At 41.0% G+C, this 19,177-nt stretch overlaps 3 protein-coding genes across 3 annotated transcripts in view; 2 read left to right on the top strand and 1 right to left on the bottom strand.

Moving 5' to 3' along the window:
- Window positions 1-1,485: 1,485 nt before the first annotated feature.
- Window positions 1,486-5,961, bottom strand: cdo1 (cysteine dioxygenase, type I). The gene is made up of 5 exons (XM_076149421.1): window positions 5,736-5,961; window positions 4,571-4,648; window positions 3,843-4,000; window positions 3,263-3,432; window positions 1,486-2,448 (listed from the first exon to the last, which is right to left on the bottom strand). Exons 1-5 carry the CDS (start codon window positions 5,903-5,905, stop codon window positions 2,419-2,421), a joined length of 606 nt encoding a protein of 201 aa, XP_076005536.1. The 5' UTR covers window positions 5,906-5,961; the 3' UTR covers window positions 1,486-2,418.
- Window positions 5,962-8,503: 2,542 nt separating this feature from the next.
- On the top strand, window positions 8,504-16,639 carry ap3s1 (adaptor related protein complex 3 subunit sigma 1). The gene is made up of 6 exons (XM_076149512.1): window positions 8,504-8,807; window positions 10,609-10,700; window positions 11,897-12,008; window positions 12,094-12,165; window positions 12,300-12,407; window positions 15,797-16,639. The coding sequence occupies exons 1-6, from the start codon at window positions 8,739-8,741 to the stop codon at window positions 15,923-15,925; spliced, it is 582 nt and encodes a 193-aa protein (XP_076005627.1). The 5' UTR covers window positions 8,504-8,738; the 3' UTR covers window positions 15,926-16,639.
- Window positions 16,640-17,238: 599 nt separating this feature from the next.
- commd10 (COMM domain containing 10) overlaps window positions 17,239-19,177 on the top strand; it is a 38,142-nt gene continuing 36,203 nt past the window's right edge. The window contains exons 1-3 of the mRNA XM_076149321.1: window positions 17,239-17,376; window positions 18,342-18,432; window positions 18,978-19,088. Of these exons, the coding sequence (XP_076005436.1) occupies window positions 17,348-17,376; window positions 18,342-18,432; window positions 18,978-19,088 (231 nt within the window). The 5' untranslated portion in view covers window positions 17,239-17,347. The remainder of the gene's footprint in view (window positions 17,377-18,341; window positions 18,433-18,977; window positions 19,089-19,177) is intronic.

Here is a 19,177-nt window from a genome sequence, read left to right as displayed (position 1 = left end):
GTATATTCAGTGTCGTTACTGCTGAATTAAACAAGTGTTACAACATGTCTTCAGATAAAGAAATGTTCTGGAACGGTCACCATCTAGTCCGACACAGTATAATAAGACTAAGACTATGGGAATAAAATCACACCAGTGGTACAGTGCAGGTTGTCCCCTCATTGTTATGTAATGCTGGCTGCACGCCACCGCATGGTTGACCTGGTACAGAGAGACCCAGAACCAGTTGTGCTTCCAGCAGACGGTGAAATCTGACTAATGACGTTTGTTTGTTATTTGATCAAATTCGTCATTGCCTGAGAAAGAGATGGACATTGGAGTAAATGTCAATAACAGAGGGATGAGTGACGACAGAGAAAAGGCACAGAGCTGAGGTTTTGTATTTCACATGGCACTGAAATCTATCAGTTTATGTTAATGTTGTCTTCCTTTCATAGTTGTGGTATATTTAGAAATGCCATGTCACTTTGTATTCTAAGCTCATATTTGAACATTGCTTATCTCATACCTGGCTTATAAGCAGGTTTGCTTCAGTCTCATAAATGTCTTGTGTGTTGCACGTCCACTTGTGTCTATTGCTAAAGTCTCTAACACATTAACAGACTATTACACAGGAAACAGCACGTGTTTGCTTGCCATTTCAATTGTGCGCAGTTATCAGTCTACCATTAACCAGCATCTATTGGCCAATAACGATCAATCAATTGTCCTCACAAACCAAAGTACACATGGCACCACGGCTGTTTGCTTGTCTGTTTGGTGCCAAGCTTATCTGTAATTTCTCTGTCTACTGATCCGTACTTAGTACTTTTAAATGACCATGGTGGCCAATATTCTCTAAATATCAGTGGAAAGTTTCAAATTCGACAAATTTAAGATAGTTGCACCTAAGGTATTTCTCAGTTTGAACAATTTCCCAGTTTGGGATCAATAAAGTATATCTATCTATCTATCCAAGTATTTCACACACACACACACACACACACACACACACACTCACACACACACACTAATTATTTTTCTGTCTGACTCTATAGTGTGTGACAGTCAATGGATGTCCGACCAGAAGTGCATTCAAGAATGTTTGCAAAGGTTGAACAAACAAATGATATGGACTTTTTGTTCTTGTTATTATATTGCATAACATTATTGTGTGCTACTGCCGAGGTGCCCTTGAGCAAGGCACCTAACCCCCAAATGACTCCCAGCCCCCCTAACTCAGCACCTCTCCACCATTACTTCTATACGAGCTATGTTTGTTTGAGAGTGTATTTCCTAGATCTGTGCGCATGTGAATCAATAAAATTGTTTCTTCTTCTTCTAATTGTAAAAGGATTCATTAGTGTTGTTATCCTGTTTACATACGTATGTACCTGTACACTGTTGCCCATAAAGTTGGAATATGTTTTTTTATTCTAACTTGATGGGCAACAGTGTATACATGGATGTTAACCTCAGAGAAAGAAGACCACACACATGATGTAGTTCAGTGAAAGAGTAAATACATTTAATGGTCCGCAGTCATGGCCAAATGTGTCATTTACTGCATGAGAATAACCAAGTGGTGCTATATTGGAAAACTACACACTATATAAATAAAGCTACAATTGAACTAGGCCAAAATCCTGAGAACAGGTAAGAATCTTACCCTAAAACACATTTATCTGCTAATCATACAAATTCCTCCCTCAAAGATTTTAGTCTGAACGCAGGAGCGGAATGTTAGCGTGTTGATGAGAACACTCCCCTCTCAAAGACCAATGAACAAAACTGTCTGCAAATAAATTACAAGCATCGCACTTTTAAAAACAACACAATTCTAACGCATTACACCTTTTTCCATATGCAAATCTCTAATTACACTGTACAACTGGTGCAGATCATCACAAATTTTGTGTTAGGGGGAGAAAAAAAATGGGACAAATTGACAGCAAATACAGTTATAAAAGCACTCTGTTGGGTATGAAACAGTTGATTGCAAAAACATTTTTCTTCTTGTGAGACATAATTGAAGAGAAACGCTAAAATGTTGATATTTTACCTCTCGAAATATGAAGCTCTACTCCTCAACTACTGACCTTAACATTACAAAAGTGTGGTTACAGAGGTCACGGACACACAGGAATGTTGTTGTTGTTGGAAAAGGGTCTCCTCAGGCCCAGCAGACAAAGGGTAGCTTCAGTCCGCGTCCAGGCCTATTCATGCCGCCGTCCTGTGCTCATCAGTATTTGCCAAGCTGGCACTGGGCGGCTATGAAGCCATTCTAATTTACCCGCTTGCCCTTTTCAACTGACCTGCTAGTGATTTTAAATAGGTTGCTTAGTCATAGTAGTTTCTCATTTTGCAAACCCCACAACTTCTCCTTTAATCAATTACAACATTTCTCGTGAATCAGGAGCCTCCTTCCTTCCGTAACCTTTAGTTGTTCTCTTGTGAGACTGTGGTCGCCTACAGAAAGAAGAGAAACAAGAAAAAAGACAATTCAGAGTCTGGCCTCCAAATCAAAGCCTGTGCAGACGTGACAGATTGCATCATTATCTTAATCTCATTCATAATTAATAACTTATCAGACAACAACAACAGACGTGACTTGGCACTCTTGAGGGTTGGGGGGTGTTTACTGTCCCATAAGCAGGTGGAGTTCATTGTGTGCTCACGTTATCTTCCTATCTTATCAATTCTCTGCGATGTTGAAAGCGAATGCACAACTTGAAAGTATTGACTTGACTTGACTTATGGTCAAGGTATGCTTATATAACTTGTAGACTTCAGATAAGACCTCCGATGTTGGCAAAGTGGAAGGCAGACAGGCAGGCATATAAACTCTCACTGGAAACATCTGGCAGCACATGGAAACTTATAATGGGTATAAAATGGATACGTTTCGGCTAAATTCCTGCTTCCTGGGGTCGGGTTGTGTTTAATGACAGCAACAAGACACTGTGAAACTACAAACTTCCTGTTAAGGAGGGAGTAAACGATTCGGGGAGAGGAAGTCAGTGTGCTGAATTAACAATTTGTGGTGATTTCAGTCACTTTGCGGCTGCTGAGGTTGCTTTAAAAAGCTGCATCCGTTCTTTAAGAGAAACTGAAGTTTCCAGTAATTAATCTTTAGGAAGCTCAGACTTGCTATATGAGTTAGCCTGAACCTATAACAGCATTTCCACTAAAATGTTTGGATTTCACCCATGATCATATTAACTGAGTTGTCTTTTTGTATCTCCTATAGAAACAGATCAAAATGAGTAAGTGAGTCCCTTACAAATGGAGTCCTCTCCCCGTATTTGCTCCAGAAGGTCATCTTGACACTGTTCTTGTGTCCCGTACGCTGGTCAAAGGTCTGGCAGCTTTGGAACGGGGGGCTGTACAGGTGCAAACTGGCGGCGCACTCTGTATGGCTGCCATTCTCCACTCGATGCAGGCCGATGGTGTCTGAAATATGCAAACACACACACACACAGAGACACACAAAGAGCATACGTGTTAGCTGCTGGAATGTAAAGCATCCACATATTGCAGACATGCGAAATTGGGCTTTGTATGCTTTGAGCAAATACTTAGCCAGCAAAAAACGGCATTTTACATCCCGTTAAACCTGAGAACCGTTCAACTTGCTTGGTTAAGGCGGAGGGGTGGAATTTTGGCAGGCCGTAAAAGTTATCCACATATTCCATCGACATACTAACTCAGTAATAGTCTTGTTTAGGAGGGAACATGTACAGTGAACCATGTTTGTTCCCTTATATTGAGCTGAATTGAGGCATTATAGCTGCATCAACATTACAGTTTATGAGTGTAATGAGGGGGAGGGTTAGGGGAAAATCAACACACAGGTTTCTCACCATTGATGTAAGCAACTGTGTTTTCCTGGAGGACTCGCTGTGATTTCTGGACCATGTCGCCTTGTGATTTCCTGTCGGGCCACTCGAACAGCGTCTCCTTCAGCTGGCCCTGCAGCAGCTTCATGAAACAGTGGGCGTCTGCGTGGTCGTGGATGCTGCTGCAAAACGGGAAACAAAGGCAGAGCGACAGAATCAGAACATGTGCTTCATCATATGAGGCTCTGAGCTCAAAGCCTCAGATTAAAGGAGAGACTTCTGTGTTCTAAGATTGCTTGAAGCTCTGAAGTAGATTACAAAAGTCAAACTGTGTATTCAGATTGGCAGCCCAGGACACATGTACTGTACTGTACAACCTTCTTAAGCTGCAATGTAGAATAACAAACATCTTCACTATTACAAAACCAAACTGATCTTATCTCATGTTGTGTTATCTCACAAACAAGATGTTATCGCTCTTGAATCTCTAGCATCTCCGCTCAGCTTAGATCAGATGAGAGGGTGCAGTTACAGTATATTGTCAAAGCAGAGCAGAAGATTGTTATGAATGAACAACATCAACTCAAACTTAATCCTGCCTGTGGCACGTTGGACTCTCTTATCGTCTCTCTCTCATGTATGTATGTATGTATGTAGCTGCCATAAAACACTTGGTTTAAGAGGATGTTATGTTTTGTAAAGCTACAACCAATCAGTTTGTTTTACAGACTTTTGTCTCGTTAACATCTCACCTGCCGTGTCCTTCTCCCCAGCACAGAATCATGAGGTTGAACTTCCCATTGCCTTCATCCACCAAATTCCTTGTGTATCTGTGAGGAACGGCAAAACAAATACAAAAAAATGCTCTTGTTATTTTCTATAGAGATCCTCTGCTCAGCAAAGGTCCTGGAGTTGTTGTTCTTTTTAATAATAGAAATACACACATTTCTGTACATGTATTATTTATTTTTGGTAAAATAATGAATCCAAATAATGAATCAAGTTGCAATGCTGTTACGTATGTGTGTGAACGTATATATGTGTCTTGTATATACTATGTATCATATATGTACTTGTATATATTAACTTCAGATGTATATAACTTTCATTTGTGCTGCTCCATATATTGTGAGATAATACACAACAGCTGTGCTTAGAGATATTGCTTCAAAATGACAGATTGTTTATAAACTGAAGTATATTACTATGAATTGAATCTGTTTACTCCAAAAAGAAAGACAGTAAGTTAGTTTACTGTCTTCTTCTTGCTTTCTCGCTTGTTCTTTAAACTTTATGGATCATCTGCATATTTATCCCCTCTGCGCACTTTCGTCAGTTTCCAAATATTTTGGACGCGGCTCCCTCAGCCCACAGTCGCAGCACAAACACACTCTGGGTGTATTAACAATCAGCGGGCGGGTGTCCGTCCTGAGTGCTGATTGGTTGATCCACTCACCCTCCCTCCATTCAGCACTGAAGGATCACAACATTGAGGTCCAACTACCCGAATAAAACAACCAAAACATGTTTGTACGGCCGAGTGACTGTTGCACAGCGCCTGGGGTCCATGCACGGTGTGTGTGCACGTGTGTGTGTACGTGTGCGAGTGTATGAGGCAGCAGTTTAAACCAAAGGCCAGTATGGAACATCAATCATGTCAACAAGGCGACATTTCTCCTCCTTTTTACTCAAATGGGTTTAAAGAAAAATAGCAGCTGGAAACGCCAAAACGCATAACTCACGCATATAAACAGAGAGAATTTCAAGTTTAAAACAAAATAAGCAACAGTTATTTAACGGTTTCACCCCCAAAAAATCTGTAGTAAGATGTCAAAAAAGGGGAAAATAGAGGGTGAGAACTTGGTGCAGTCCAAATCAATATGCAGCCTCTGATGTGTCATATTTAAATGTCTTTACCTGTATTGGTCGAACTTTGCATACTGCATCCACTCCTGCGGGTTGCTCGTATATGACTCCATGATGTTTTGGACCTCCTCCACATTAACGCTGTCACTTTCAAAGATTTTATGCAGAGTCTTTATGAGCTCATCAAGGCTTTCTGGCTTTGTCAACTCGGTTTGCTCCATTTTTTTCCTCTTCGATTTTTTCCGTTATGTTCCAGTTGAGGAATTGTCTGAGCAGCATTCGTTGCCTTCTACTGCTTTATAGTTGGAGGCGAGCTGGTGTTGGACTGTACCATTGAGGTGAAAGGTGAACACCCACCGCATTTTGTTATTTAAATTAACCATGGGTTGAGCGCAAAATGAAACAATACAGAAATTACCGGCTGCTCGTTTATTGAAATCACGTCACATCTTAAATTATTCATATTAAATTCATAATCGATGTTTTTTTTAACTAAGTTTTGTATTCATTTCACACATCAGGGGACTTGGACTAATCCTCTTAGAGTCCAATTCCACCACGTTGTCGATCAGTGAATTTTCCTTCCCCCTCTTTCTTAGAAGCCTCTCTGAACAATACCTCCTGTGGCTGCCCTCTCTCTTTTCAGACTGAATGAACAACAGACCGCCCATGTTAAGTTCACACATCACCATTTACACGCACATAAAAGTGCGAATGCAAAACAAAAAAATGAGGGGGGGAAGGTGCAACCTTATCTAGAATGTGTCTGGAGATACAGGGTGTCTGGGAGAAACTAGCTGAGTCAAAGCTTTCTGTCAATAAATACACATAAATCATAAAAAAATATGCAAAAGCACAGAAGTGTTTCATTATTGAAACTTTGGAAGGGAAGATTCTGTGTTATTAACATATATAATCTTAAATTACATCCCTCTGTGGTAACATTGCTATTATTCATGTGAAACAAGCAGGTATGTGTGTATTTAAGTCTGTATTGTTGGAAAAACTTGATTTATTTGCATGTAAATGAAGCAATATAGGAAAGTGATCCATGCAATTTATATTCCTGATCACATTAAATGACCTAATTACAGATGCATTAACATAAAGTATAGGTTTTTTATTCTATATGTTTGTGTAGATTTATCAACAGTGCTTTACAAAGAACATTTCTTCTCTTAATTCGGTGTAAAATGACCGTATCACAACAGTAAAATGCCAAAGTGCTGCAGTTCCACCTCATACATTTTACTGGAGAACAACAAGCTTCTTTCTTGAGTTAATGTAATCTTACACCCAGTTACGGGTTTATAAAGTTCATCTGTATAATCTAAAGTAATCCAATACAGTAGCTCTACAAACAAATGTGACATTTGCCAAGCTTATAATGTGCAGTTTCCTGTTTCGGCTCATTTCTGAAACCATAGTAAGTGGTGTTGATGAATTGGATTGCATTGTTTTGAGAGAAACCTCTGTTTTAAATTTTTTTTTTTTGCTGTGCCTGCGTCCTTGGAATCCCACCAAGCTTTTTTCTGCAGTCAACCGGTCGGTCTTGCAGCTCGGTGTCAGCCAAAGCCCGGCCTACTCCAATGGCTCTGAATCATAAACCATCATTTGTTTCCCTTGAGAATGGAAAGGACTCGCTCGGAACACACAACTTATCACCGTACTAGTTAAAGCTATGTGAGCCAGACAACACACCACACATCTGTGCATGGGGTGCAGATAAAATGTACAGATCATCTACAGTATCTCCTGTGGTATAGTTACACATATATAAGATACAAATACAGTAATTACCCATGGGTGAGTTATTATGTTGCCTCTTTGGACACAGTATCTTCATTAAGGGCACTTAAACAGAGATTGCGGCTGAATGAAGAGGAGAATGAGGAATGATGTCACTACATTCAGGATTTATTAAGGTGGACTTGTTCCTTTATTAATAGTTGGCATAGATGACTGGGTGCTGGACTCTGTAGTTGTTATCAGCTCTCCAACATCTGTCAGTCAGTCAGTGGGTCAGAGGAAAGTTCTCTCAGGCCCACATGTGTTCTGGTTGTGCTCGTGGTTGAATGTTCTTTTTCAGCAGGGTTTGTTGCCAAGTTGCCACATCATCATCAGTACCCGGTGTCCTCTAGCTCCACCTCGTGGCCAAAACCTACATTGACTCAAACCAGGAGGCGTCTGGTATAACCTGAATTTGAGGTATTTGGCAAATGATCCTGCGTTAAAATGTCGGCCCGGTGCATCTACAGACTGTGAGGAAACATTTAACATCAGATAATCAACTTAGATGTAGGTACAGATTTCAAAATAAAGTTCACACAACATCATCATTCGTGTGCCTGCAAAACAAACGCAACATTGCATTGTAGTAATACATCTATATGTGAATAATATGTACTGAAGACTAATATTATCACTCAGAGTATCATGTTTTTCAAAATAAATGCGTAAATTTATGCAATCCACTTACCCATTCCCATATATACGTATACTGATAAAATTGCAGAATACTGATTAATAGCTCCAAACTGTTCCTCTTAATAATCATCATTGTAATTTTGTGTTAATTTTGCAGTAAATCACAGTTAAATAATAGACACAAATGGGATTAGTGCTTCAGTGTTTATAGTTTTATTATTATAAGTATTTGCTTATTAGGATATAAAAACACATTCATTCTATTCTATCTATAGTACTGTAGCGGCCGGGTATTGCGCAAATTGTGATTCAGAAAGAGGAGTTAAGATGTATGAACGTGATTGTTCGAGTTTTTCTAAAAGCAAACACGTCCGAGTGTGTTTGGCGGAGGTATGAGCCCTCTCGGCTGCCGTAGGGGAGGAAGAAGAGCCGCTTTCTGCTTTGACGTGGAGTGTTTCCGTACAGGGACGATGGAGAAGTAGCGTGTCGCTCTCACATATCCCGTATTAACCTGACACCGAGACGGGACCGAGCCCTGCATCCCGTTCAGATCCGGGCCCACGGGAGTCTGCCACAGACCGGATCCCTTTTGTGTTCCCCCCCGCCCTCCTGCTTTCAGCTACAATCATGATCAAAGCCATTTTAATATTCAACAACCATGGGAAACCGAGGCTTTCTAAATTCTACGAGCATTTTGTGAGTAACGCGAGATTTAATCCTTTCCATTTCTCCTCTTTTTAATCTCTATACTGCTTTGTTTGTGTGATTTCTAAGCCGGAGAATGTAAATGCAAACATCTGTAGCCCGGTAAATAGATGTCAACGCTGTGCTCCCTGTCTTGTTATGCAACCCAGTGTAAATTAAATATAAGAAGAAGACACATATGTGTAACAGGGACGGTGTGTGTACTTTCCAACTGTATCGTGATGTGTACAGTGTTGTGTGTGATCGTGTTGTATAGGATGTCGGTCCGAAGCAATAACATGAATAATTAAACGTGGCAGGCTATCACATGTCTGTATGAAGGGACTGAGCGTCTCTGCGGTCTCATGTTCAATACTCTGGACTTCACTCTGTTTATGTCACATGACTTCATAACGCCCTTGTGAGAGACTCGTGCTCAGTCGCACCTCCCACCAACGCAAAGGCAATTAACAGCACAGCCATTAACTTACACTGACAATGGCCAAACCTGCCCTGAAGAAGAGGAAGATGAGGAAAGTCCGTGGAGCTTCCTGTAATGCTTCTTATGTCATTTTCCTGGACAAGCAGTGCAGTCCACTAATTTGATTTCTACCTCAAGGTTACGCTGCAATAACAAGGTGATGCAAACAGTTGAGCCAAATGAATTCCTCGCGTATCATCGTCCTGTTTATTGAAATGGAAATCAATCAGACAGCTCGGCCTCGATGTCTCCCCCATAACACTCTGTCAGGAGATAAACATAGTAACAGCTGTAAGGTAATAAAAGGGATGTGGAAGAGAAGAATATGAGGAGGATACTTAAGGATAATGAGTGTAAAGAAAGGGAAAGTTAATATGAGTGGTTCAGATGATGTGAGTGTGTGTGTTAAGGAGGAAAGTGGAAAGGCTGAAGAGTCGTCTCTCTGTTAGTTACAGGCCGTCTGCTGGCCCAGACACAAAGCCAGTAGTGCATCTGTCCAATCTGAGAGTGACATGTGGGTGAGGAGAGCGAACAGAGGGCAGACACGCACACACACACACACACACGCACACACACCATTAATCGACAGTCTGCCAACGTGAATAAGAGAAGGTTGCGAGCAGCTGTTTGTTGATGCTACTTTTCTACGGGAAGGAGACTTTACGAGTCTGCAATCCCAGTTGATGTGGAGCAGGACTGATGAAGGACGGTGTGTTCCCCTCCCTTCTGTGCTCATTTGTGACTATCATTGGATGTTTTGCACCGTAGCTCAGCTAGTCCCATGCCTCCAGTCACGTGGCTGATTTAGCCTTGGAGCCAGCTGCAGACCCGGCTGCCTCCTCTGGCCTTGTGCTCGCTGACATGTTAAGGATCCAGAGAGGTTGTTATGGAGCTACTTTTGGTATTTTTTGCCTTTTTATGTCATTATACATTACCTGTTGTGCCCTTAAACCCTAAATCACCACAGAGCCAAACCTTGATCATTCTAAACTGGATGAAACTACCCTGGTTTAGACCTGTGGCACTCTGTCAGTCCAGCTTAGACTGAGTCCTCCCTAAACCTTTCACTGCACACCTGCCATAGTGCCTGTGGACATTAGGGAATTAAAAAGAATCTAATCAATTAACAAACAAATCGCTGGTTCAATTTGTACCATAGAACAGAATCTCTTTACCCTGTGGACAATGTGTTTGAAAGCATCCTATTTGTTTGATAGACAGTATGTATCAGTACACAAAGGTGAGATAGAGATCAGGGTGAGGTAATCCAGTAACCTGTCTCGCTGTATTATTTACCGTCTCTGCTTTGTGTCGTTCTTATTGATCCTGCAGAATGAAGACACAGAGCAACAGATCATCAGGGAAACCTTCCACTTGGTCTCCAAAAGAGACGAGAACGTCTGCAATTTCCTAGAAGGTGGCATGTAAGTTTGGAGGTCCGGGTTCATCTAAGACTTAACTGTTGAATGAACAAAAAACTCAAACTCAAACACTCGAACAAACGAACAACTCGAATCCTCAAGTTGACTTAACGTTCTCAGGAGGATCATCACAGTCATTTTCCACTATGAATGAAAGATCAGCACATAGTGAATGACAATCAATGGAAAGACTGTTTGATGCTCATTTATCATTCATTAATGACACCCTCAGTGTTCTTTGTCTCTCTCTCTCTCCCCCCTCTCTCTGTCTCTGTCTCCCTCTCTCTCTCTCTCTCTCTCTCTCTCTCTCTCTCTACATTTTGAATTGACTCCATTTTCAGCCCTTCTCTTAGTGGTTCTCAAACTCTGATCCAGTTATCACCCCAACAACATCCCACCAACATCTAAAACAAACCACAGCAAATGTGTCAATGTGCATGAGATGTTACTGATGCCCACAATGGCTATTCATCAATTGAAATTGAAAAAAATGTAGTGTTGTCCTTGTTATTTTGTTAAAGGCGCTAAGCTAAAACACATAGACACGGTGGACAGAATGGTACAGGAAAACCCCTAAAGTACCACTGGTGATATGTGAACCACAGTTTGAGAACTTCTGCTTAATGTTGACAAAATTTGGTAGAGTGTGTGTGTGAAAGAGCGAGAGAGAGAGAGAGAGAGCGAGAGAGAAGGGGGGAGGTAGAGAGACTTTTCTGTGAGAAAGAGCCTTCTGGCCTGTAATGGAGACTGTATGTTAATACTGAAGTCACTCATTGGTGAAGTATGTTAGTGTATCTTTAGATTAGATCCAACTTTATTGTCATTGCGTACGTCACAGGTACAAGCAACCAAATGCAGATTGCATCTAAGCAGAAGTGAATAAGCGGTAATTAAATAATATATAATAAAGTGATTAAACATCTTATCTTCATCTTATTCTGTATCTTCACACATGTAAATGAAAGCTTCCTCTTGTTTCTGTCTGAATGTTTCAGTGTTATATGGGTCAGATATCACAACATCTCTGTCAGCAGTGATCTCAGGTCAGGCTGTGGATAGAGTGCAGCAGAAAGTGCTGACGGGCTGAAGCCGTTGTAAATATTCCATATGCAGAGACTGACTGTGAGATAGTGCAGTGCAAGTATCTGCTGATGTTGTGTTTGTGTTGCTGTAATGTTCCACTGTGCCCTGTTTGTTAGGTTGATTGGAGGATCAGACTACAAGCTGATCTACAGACATTACGCCACGCTGTACTTTGTGTTTTGTGTGGACTCATCGGAGAGTGAACTAGGAATTTTAGATTTAATCCAGGTACATATTTAGAAAGTACTTACAGTATTCTGAATTGTTATTTTACAGAATGTGATTTGATCCAGTTCATTCCCTCTTCTCACAGGTGTTTGTGGAAACGCTGGACAAATGCTTTGAGAATGTCTGTGAGCTTGATTTAATTTTTCATGTGGACAAGGTAGGCAATAATAATTCCAGTGTAACAGCTTTTTAATATGCAGCACACAATGCACAATTTATTATACATCCAAAGCACTCTAAAGAAACGAGTGAGTAATAACATTAGAGTGCGTTTAATGTCGTGCTCCGCAGGTCCACAACATCCTGGCAGAGATGGTGATGGGCGGGATGGTCCTGGAGACCAACATGAATGAGATCATCCAACAGGTGGATGCCCAGAACAAGATGGAGAAGTCTGAGGTGAGTGTGAGGCTGCCCATGTACGCCCTGACTCTCTCTCTCTACCTCCATACGTTCTGAGGTATTGTTTTAGAGTATGCAGGCATGTGTGTATGCTGCACCCTGCATGCTACTCTCCAGTGCCCATGTGGATGCTCCCTACCGACTCTTTAGTGTTTGTGCTCTTTTCCTCCTGCTGCTGCACCGCTCAAAACACAAATCAAGACTCAACCTGTTCTCTCTCTGTATCTTATATTCACTCGCTTCAATAATATACAATCTATACAATGTCACAGGCATCACTTCTGTTATTAAATGGCGACTTCACCGTAACAATTCTTCGGAATCACTTATCCTCAGTTTTGTGTGACTTGCCAGTTTCGGCGACAAAGAGTGATTCAAATAGGACGCTGTGTTTTCTTTTATATGCTAATTATTCCAGAGGAGAGTGTGAATTTCGCAACCTGTCCATATCTGGAGTAACTGCTTCTAATGAGTTCCTGTGTCCTCGGCTGGGTATTTGCGAGGACAGTGCTTCGCTTTCCATGCGGCCTTTGCTAAGCGATAAATAATGAGGCCTAGCGAATCTCGTATCAGTAAACTCATCCATGACTTTACAGCCAGAGACAATTGAATGAAAACAGTTCTGTTTTGCATAATGTGGATTCCAGCCTGTGATGACGTGAAGCATAACTGAACTAATAATCTGGCTTTGTTTTGAATTGATTAAAAGAAAATTTGTTTTGGGGGGGATTTCTTTTTAATTTAGCATTTAGTAAAACATGCAAATGAGCGCCACGTTTGACTTGTTTTCTAACTAATCTAATCTAATGTTTACAGAAATATTCAAACTCCAGCCTTGTGTTGCAGTAATGAACCTTTTCCTTCGATGTTGTTTAAGCAGAGTCGTTTACTGTTGAACAATCATCAGAACTGCACTGTCTCTTTCCTCTTGGACCTACCCTAGACCACAGTGTGTGTGTGTGTGTGTGTGTGTTTCGCAACAGTGACGCTAATTCCAAATGACATCATGGCTTTGTCAGCCAAGGGAAGGAACCGTCCTTTCAAACTGGCGAGGACTGATTTGTTTTCTCACCAGGCTGATGGTTCCTGACAAATGTCTTTCTTCTCCTTTTTGGGTGTGTGTGTGTGTGTGTGTGTGGGGGGGGGGGGGGGGGTGAAGACGTGAGAGGCTCTGGATATCTGTTGGCCTTCTACATGTGGTCTATGATAGGTCCTATCACTTTTCTTCTGTGGAGATGAACTGTAATTACTTTAACCTGCTTTAACATTCCTCATTCCTCTTTTCCCTGACCCTTTCTAGTTCTTTCCATTCTTCTCTCTCTTTACAGACGTTTATCTTTCAGTCTACCAGGCAGGACAGGTAGACACAGGTACTGCTAAATTTACAACCGAGTACTGTAACCTTAGTTGAAGTTGACTCCCCTCTCTCCATATTATGGCCCGGTCATGTAATAGCAAACTGATGTCACTAACACAGGAATCTTTCATGGCAGACCCAAAAATGGACCCATCATTAAAGCTACTGTCACCATGGTGACTGTGCAACGTGTGGACAAAACAATGGAAACACCCACAACAACTATACAATGCGATCCAATACAATATACTTCTTTGTGAAACTTGAAAGATTGAATTGTTATTGTGATTCTGCACATTTGAGTGGGATGTGAGCTCATTTTGATGACACTTGGATGAATCAGGGAAGAAGCTATCAAACGTTGGTGTCTATCTAGGGGCAAAATACGAGATTTTGAGGTAATGCACCATCCTCCAAAAATCGGCCATGTTTATCCCAGTGGCACAGTTTTTATTTTGTTGTGTGTATTCTACTGCTGCTTCATTCCACATTTAAGTGTGAGGCTCGTTTCGTTTTTGTGTTTTCTATGTGTAACTGGGACTCCATCGGGACTAGAAAGATGTTTTGTTCCAAAGTTTCTACCTCTGGCACCAAATGTAGTTGTCCTCGAACCAAAATCAAGGACGGTGATCTGCTCCCTCTTTGAAATGTGTGAGACGGGTGAACCAAAGTATTTATGTGTTATACAACTCCTGTGATTATTAATTTATGGAGCCTATGACTTACTCAGTGTTTGATTAGAACCATGTTATTCTGGACCTGCACTGTACGTCTCCTGGCTACCTGCTGTAGTCTTCAGTCTGACACCTGAATGCTGAGCTCGTGTGCTGGATCAGCATTCAGTAAACATCGGGCCCCGTGATTCTTGGCAGAGGGAGGAATGCTCAGGAGACAAGCGGTTCATTCAGATAATCTTGTTAAAAAAGCTGCGGTGGCGGAAAAAAAAGTAGATTTCATTGTGCACCATGTCAATAAATGCTTAAATTATTTTTTCTTTTAAATGTGTTTCCACTTTGGACACAGTTAGTTCCCTGTGTTAACACTCACCGGTCATTTTTGGGTCTGTCTGCCAAAGATTCAGTCGGGAGGTCTCTAACTGCAGTGATTCTCAAATGTCTGCTCATATTTTAGATGAAAATATAAACTCATTCTATCACCCCAGATGACTTTTAAGGCCAAATTACCCTCATGGTTTCCTCAGAAATGGTCATATCTTGAACACATTGAGATTCATTGTGTTAGAGTGAGTTACCTCCATTGTCCCTGAGAATAGATCTCCCATTGTAGCTCAGTCCGAGACTTATAACCTGCTTATGTCATCACTAGTTAACACCATAGACACGTGTAAACAAACTCCCCTGTTCCATAGACGTTATGTAGTCTCACATCCTGATGTTAGCTGTAGTCTAAAGGTATCACTTTGTTTTGTAACTTCTATTGGTTGCAGGTTATTAAAGGTTTTTCAAAAACACACATTCCACACATACCTATCTATCTGAAACATCACTTCAACGCTTTCATATCCAAATCCATTTTTCTGCTTTATTCAATTCTTTCCTTGCTTTTTATTTTGTACCCTCATCGGTCCTCAAGAGTCCGGTGGGTTCACTTTCCAAGCAATGCTGCCTTTGCCCATTGATAAATGTCCAGTATCAAATTAGTGAATGGTCCAGTCCAGTATGCACTCACAGTTGATTCATAATTGGCTCTGGTTGTCATGTAAAATCATTAGAGAACAAAATTCTGCATGTGCATATGAAGCTAAGAATGCATCTGACTGTACATTTGCACATGGTGTTTGTCTCAGTAGATGTCAGTGCTTTTGCATTTTGTCAGCCGTTGACCGTCTTGTGTCTAGCACCATGTTTAGGACTGTGTGTCGTTTACAATCATGTGTCCAATGTTCTGTGTCTTCAGTGGTTTCGATGTGTTATCATGTACAGCATGTTTATCTGATAAACTCATGTACTCATACTCTTTATCAACCCTGCTTGTGTGCGTGTGTGTTTGTGTGCGTGTGTGTGTATAGGCCGGCATTGCAGGTGCGCCTGCTCGTGCAGTATCAGCTGTAAAGAACATGAACCTCCCGGAAATGCCCAGAAACATCAACATTGGTGACATCAGCATAAAAGTGCCAAACTTACCCTCCTTCAAATAATGGCAGCGAGATCCTGACCCCGCCGATGTCAGACAGTGTTTACCATAATGCAATCTGTTTACCAAAACCTAAAGAAAAAAAAAGGAATTCAATCAGAAGTATAGATCTTGAAGGTACTATGTGATTTACAACTCTTGTTCCGGTGTTATCGCTTTATTTTTTTCTGGTTTTGAAATTAATGTTTTCTGTGTTTATTCTGTTTGAAAGAAAAGTGAAGTATTTATTTATCGGTGGTACATTCCTACTGCCTCACTGGAGGTCGGCCCTTACACTCAGCTGCTACAGTACAGACCTGTGTCCGTTTGTAGTTGAAGTCCTTTCCCTTACTTTGGTGTTTACTCAGATCTTTCTGATAGTTGGAGAGGAAGTGAAGTTTTGGCACAGTGAGACTGTTTTGCCAATCGCCCAAAATCCATCAGTGGCGTAAAGTGAATGAAGCCATTTCAAAGAGAGGAATTGGAACAGGCCTGCCACAGTATTGGAAAGTCTTACTTTACAAAGGGTCTGTAAACACATCTGAGAATCTTGTTATATTTCTGAATATACTGTATGATGATATCATATATATATATATATATATATATGCTGAAATTATTTTTCTTTCTTACCTGTATGCAAAACTATTTCTAAGTGATTTATCATGTCTTATCCAATAAATTTCTTTTCATTTTAATCTCAGCATGACATTTTTCTTGCCTTTTGCAACATAATAAATTGTTCAAACTGTACATGTGTGTTTTTTATTTTGACTTCAGTTATGTTTGGTACAACATTGTTCAATTGTTTTATAATGTTGGACGCTAAGACTATTTGAGAATTCTAAGTTATTGGGACATCGCGTCCGTTCACTCACATTGCTTTGTATTACGCATCTGTTCTTTAAGGAGGCAGAATGTTGTGAATATTATTAAATATCTCACATATATAAAACAGGTGCAGCTCCCATCTGTAAACTGTTTTTCTTGTAAACATTTTTAGTAAAAAGACAAAGCAGTAATATTTAATTGAAGAAGTTGCTCTATATATGGTCTGTGTAGTAGCAGTAAGTGAAGAAGCCCCTGGGATGAGACACGCAACGGCTTTAAGTTTCAAGTCAGCTTCAAGAATGCTTCAAGTCAGCACATTCATCAATATCCATAAAAGCCAATATTTGTTGCCACGCCCCCCTTCTATCTGCTTCGCTCATTTGTCTCCCGCTCTGTTTGTCCGTCCTGTATCTCGTAGTTCGCTGCTGACGCTTCTTGGGGTCCGCGTTGCGTAGCTATTGCGCAGCCTCGCTTGTTTCAGTCCCGCCTTGTCTTCTCCGACTGCGCGTTTTGACGCAGCTTTGACTGTCACGTGCACCGTCTTGTGACAACAGGAACAGCGATGCTGCTACGACACATTTAAACTCATAATCGCGTATTTACACAAAAAACAACCATGTCTTCAATAATTAAAGAGACCCAAAGGTTTGTAATTTTGATTCAAAGCATCTCTCGAGTAACTAATGTCAGAACGCCCTTATTTAGAGCGACACAGCACTGATACAGGGACTCACTGGCTAACGGGGCTTAATTAACTACTGTTTCTCCAAGTATGTGGCTGTATGTCGCTATTTAACATGTATTTACCGAGTGTCTTTGGGTACGGAAGACTTGTCCGTTTTTGTTGTCTCGTTAAGGGGTTTGTGTTCGGTTTTACTTGTTTGTAGAGTGCAATCACACGCAGGTGCTTCTCATTATTCAGAGCAAACTGAGAGATACACTGCATTCATTGATCGACCGATTTAGATCAGACCTGTTATTGTTCCGTATCTGTAGCCACTAATGTTTCTTCATTGTTCCAGATTCCTCATCTTGTTTTAAACATGTAAACTATATGATCAACCTGTAAAGTGGCTGAACCAACAGCACGTAAACACACTAACTTATGGTTGTCAGGATATTGTAATGCTCAAATGTGTTCACTTAAACCTTGCAGATTAATAAATGATACACTATCCTCTATTATGTAGCAGTTAGATGAACTTGCACTTGCTGGTGACATCAGTTCATTCATGCGTCCATATTCTGTACCTGTTGAACCTCCTGCTCGGTGTCATGGGCAGCTGGAGATCATCCCAGTGGTCTCTGGGTGAAGGGACCCCCTGATAGAACATTCATTTACAGTTATCTATACACAACCTCATCTTCTGCCGGTACTGATGTCCTTATTTACACAGCAAAGCTCATTGTGACTCATTTACTTTTTACTGGTGCTGCTGTCAATTTGTAGCTTCTGTGTTTGTTGTTGTATGAAGTAGGTCCTTACCATTGAAGTAAACATCTATTTCCTGTCTGCATATTGTGATCACTTATGTCTATCATTAATAAAAATGATCACAGTGATCTCTGACTCACCGTCACTAAATGTGATGCTGCTTTATTCCTGACAGCATAAAAGAAGCAGTGACATTCATCAACGCCATTGATGTGAACAAGTTCTCCAGACTGATCTCCCGCATCATTCAGAAGCTTCATCTGAAGGTAAAGACACAGGCGCCGTCTCATGGCTGCACAACATGAGGCTTTTAAGGCTTTTCAACAAAGCTGCTGTGGCAAAGAGTTCAGTGAACGCATAATGACTCACCGGAGCCTCAGTCAGCCTCGGCTCTAATGAATGCAGACGCATGGCTCCTTTGATTGCTTTGGCTTTTCAGAGGTTTGAGTGGCTGTCACATGTGACCTCATTCACCCGAGAATAGAAATGTTTCAACCAACACATTCACATAATGTGATTTAGAGAGAAAATCACTACAATCAAATCTGAAACCAATGAATATTTGGTGTTATACTGACTGGAACATGTGCAGATTTACAGTCGGCTCATTACATCTCATGCTCTTCCATCCCATAATGCATCTCCTATGTTATTCTCCGTCTACTCAAGCACAAATAGATATGAACATGGACGTTTACATATTCACACCCACTTCAGCTCTTTAGTCTCAACCACAGACCAGCTTGTCAAACTGTACATATCTTGAGCTTTTTAAATTTTCATAATAAAGAATATGGTGTTTCCTTTACAGGGAGAACGGACGTTCAGCGAGGAGGAGGAGCAAAAACTTGAGACTGCTCTTTCTCTGGACAAACAGGCACTCAACCTCGTCCTGGAGACGGCCGCCTTTATTTTAGAGCAGGTGAGGTTTGCTCATCCTACTTCTCTTGTTGAGCTATTACGCCTTAAATGATTGTCAGTGATCCGCACTTTCTCCTCTTCAGACTTGTC

The sequence above is a fragment of the Genypterus blacodes genome, unplaced genomic scaffold, assembly GCF_046128005.1.
Source record: "Genypterus blacodes isolate CSIRO-AG114 ecotype Tasmania unplaced genomic scaffold, CSIRO-AGI_Gbla_v1 ptg000045l_1, whole genome shotgun sequence".
In the NCBI taxonomy this organism is placed as follows: domain Eukaryota; kingdom Metazoa; phylum Chordata; class Actinopteri; order Ophidiiformes; family Ophidiidae; genus Genypterus; species Genypterus blacodes.
Note: the sequence above shows the minus strand (reverse complement) of the source record. Positions and strands in the feature narration are given on the sequence as shown.